Below are 2343 nucleotides of genomic sequence, written 5' to 3' on the forward strand. Positions count from 1 at the left end.
GCTGTCATGGCGCCCTGCCGCAGCTTCTGGCGAAAGCGGGTTGCCAGGGCCAGCTCGCTGGGGTTGAAGCAGCCACTGCGGTGCAGCACAGCCACCTTGACCGCCACCTTGATCAGGTCCTTGATAACCCGTTGGGCCTGGGGCCTGCTGCGTGTGTATTCTTTGGACACACGGTAGAGCTCATCTAGCACCTCGCTGCTCGTCTCATCTGCGAAGAGATGAGCCACAGACCGCCCTGCCATCTTACTCAGTAGCTTCTTCTCTGCCTGTAGCACCAGACTCTTGGAACTGAAGGACTCCATGGTTCCTAGGGAGGGGTCGGGGTGGGGGGTTATGTGATCAGTCACTAGAAGAGAGGCCACAGGCTTCCTTAGCAAGAGAGAAATAGCTTTTCCCCTTTCTGTCTCTGGTTTCCGTCTCATCATCATCTCTGCTTGTCATCTCTTTCCCCCTGCGCCCCCTCAGTCCACTACACTTGGTTCCCATTTTTCCCTTTAGGACTGCAGGACATCATGATCTCTAAAACAGGCCAGCCGAGCAGTAGGAGCTTTAGCTGGAGGGATGAGGGCATACCCCAGGCTAGCGCACCACAGCTAAGACCTCAAGAGAAGGGGGCTGTTGCTCCTGCAGTGGAGATGATGAAGCTTACCTGGCAGACAGCTCTCACAGCTGCCCTTTTTGGACACTTGACTGGGTACTGTACATCTGTACCCAGACGTACACGTACACTGTGAAGCGTAGCTATTACTATCTTTGTTTTACAGCTGAGCAAACTTAAGCTTACATTAAATAATTTACCCAGGTCAAACACAACTGTTTTTCTGACTCCAAAAGCCCATATCAGCTAGTGTGCTGTACTGCCTTTAGAGACATGAGAAATATAGGGGTCCCTGGAGTCCTGATGAAAAAAAATAATAATCATTCACATTTATTGAGAACCTACTATATGGCAAGTGCTTCATGTGAATTATCTCAGTCTTCCAACCCTTTGTAAGGTAGGTATCCCCAATTTGCAATGAGGAAAATGAAACTAAGAACAATTAAGCAATTTGACTAAAGTCACTGGCAAATGATACAAATGGGCGTTGAACCACACAATCTGAAGAAGCCTCCTCCCATGGAATGCTCTCAATGAGGTTGAAGCACGCTGAGGAAGCATGAGAACAAGCACCTCAAGACTGCCCCGGAGGTCTCGGGGCCTCTGCTGAGGCTGCACTCAGGACCAGCTGGCGGCACATGAGTGCCTGGTCCCGGAGCGCTCTCCCCATGGTCTTGCCTATGGTGGTTCTGCTTGTTTTGCTTCTTACTTCCCCCTCCCCTGTTCCTCTGCAGGATGTGGCTCTGACCGCAGTGAGGAGCAGCCTCGCCCTGTCCCCCAACCAAAATGGGAGTCTGAAGAAGCAGGGCAGGGTCACTGGGGTAGGGGGTTCTCCTCCAGCCGAATCAATCCAGTGGAAACCCAGAACCTTGCTCTGCCCCCAGCTTTGCTGGGGCTTTCTGGACCACACTCGACAGCCGGAAGAGGAGATTGCTCCATGTGAGCCTTCCTTCCTCCTTGGCCTTCCTGTTACCCAGCTCTCCACTGCCTCCGTTGCCATCTCGCGTTTGGTCCACTGTCCTCTCCCTCCCTCCATGTTTCAGTCTCCTGTTTTCACTTGACTGAGTGCTGCCCTGTCATCCTCTGGCCATACTCTCTCACTGGCCCTTACCTCTATATCCGTGTCTCCTAAGATCTCCTTGCATCTCTCAGTGGTCTCTCACGTGCCCTTATCCACTGCCATCCCTCAGCCGCGCACCCACCCATCCAAAACCATGTCTTTCTTTCTGAGGCTGCTTTACTCCAGGAAAAACTGAGCTGGACCTCCCCACTGAGACTCAGGAATTCTATCAAATGAGAGCCACAATATGGAAAGCTCAGGTTGACAGAGCTGGGACTCTTCTGCCACCATCTCCCCTGAAGCCTACCCTCTGTCATTGCCCAGTCCCTCACCTGCTGCGCCCTGGGTGCCAGTCTCGCCTTGGATGTTCCGGGAGAGCTGACAGAATGGAGAAGCTCCTAAGTGAGAGGCCCTTTGGCCTGGCCCCACCCCCAAGCCCCGCCTACCTACTCTGTGCTCAACCTCCGGTTCATCACACTGTCACCAAGAAAGTCCATGGCCCCAGTAGCCTCCTATAAATAAGACAAAGGTCAAAAGGAATAGCACTCTGTAGGAAACAGTCTTGATTCCTTGAGGTGAGGAGGAGGAATTGCACATCCCCTGTTCCCAAATTGTCTGCCTCTTTCTACTCTTGCTGCCCAGTTCCTTGAGATCTTGTTCTCCTTGTATTTCTGTGGTACTGGGG

At 52.6% G+C, this 2343-nt stretch overlaps 1 protein-coding gene across 1 annotated transcript in view; it reads right to left on the bottom strand.

Annotated features, from left to right (window-relative positions):
- The window catches only part of TNFAIP8L2 (tumor necrosis factor, alpha-induced protein 8-like 2), a 2956-nt gene extending 884 nt beyond the window's left edge, over nucleotides 1-2072 (bottom strand). The window contains exons 1-2 of the mRNA XM_010857534.1: nucleotides 1991-2072; nucleotides 1-307 (exon numbers count right to left, since the gene is read on the bottom strand). Coding sequence (XP_010855836.1) covers nucleotides 1-302 — 302 coding nt within the window. The 5' untranslated portion in view covers nucleotides 303-307; nucleotides 1991-2072. The remainder of the gene's footprint in view (nucleotides 308-1990) is intronic.
- Between the last annotated feature and the right edge of the window lie 271 nt (nucleotides 2073-2343).

The sequence above is a fragment of the Bison bison genome, unplaced genomic scaffold (genome assembly GCF_000754665.1).
Source record: "Bison bison bison isolate TAMUID 2011002044 unplaced genomic scaffold, Bison_UMD1.0 scf7180017864381, whole genome shotgun sequence".
In the NCBI taxonomy this organism is placed as follows: Eukaryota; Metazoa; Chordata; class Mammalia; order Artiodactyla; family Bovidae; genus Bison; species Bison bison.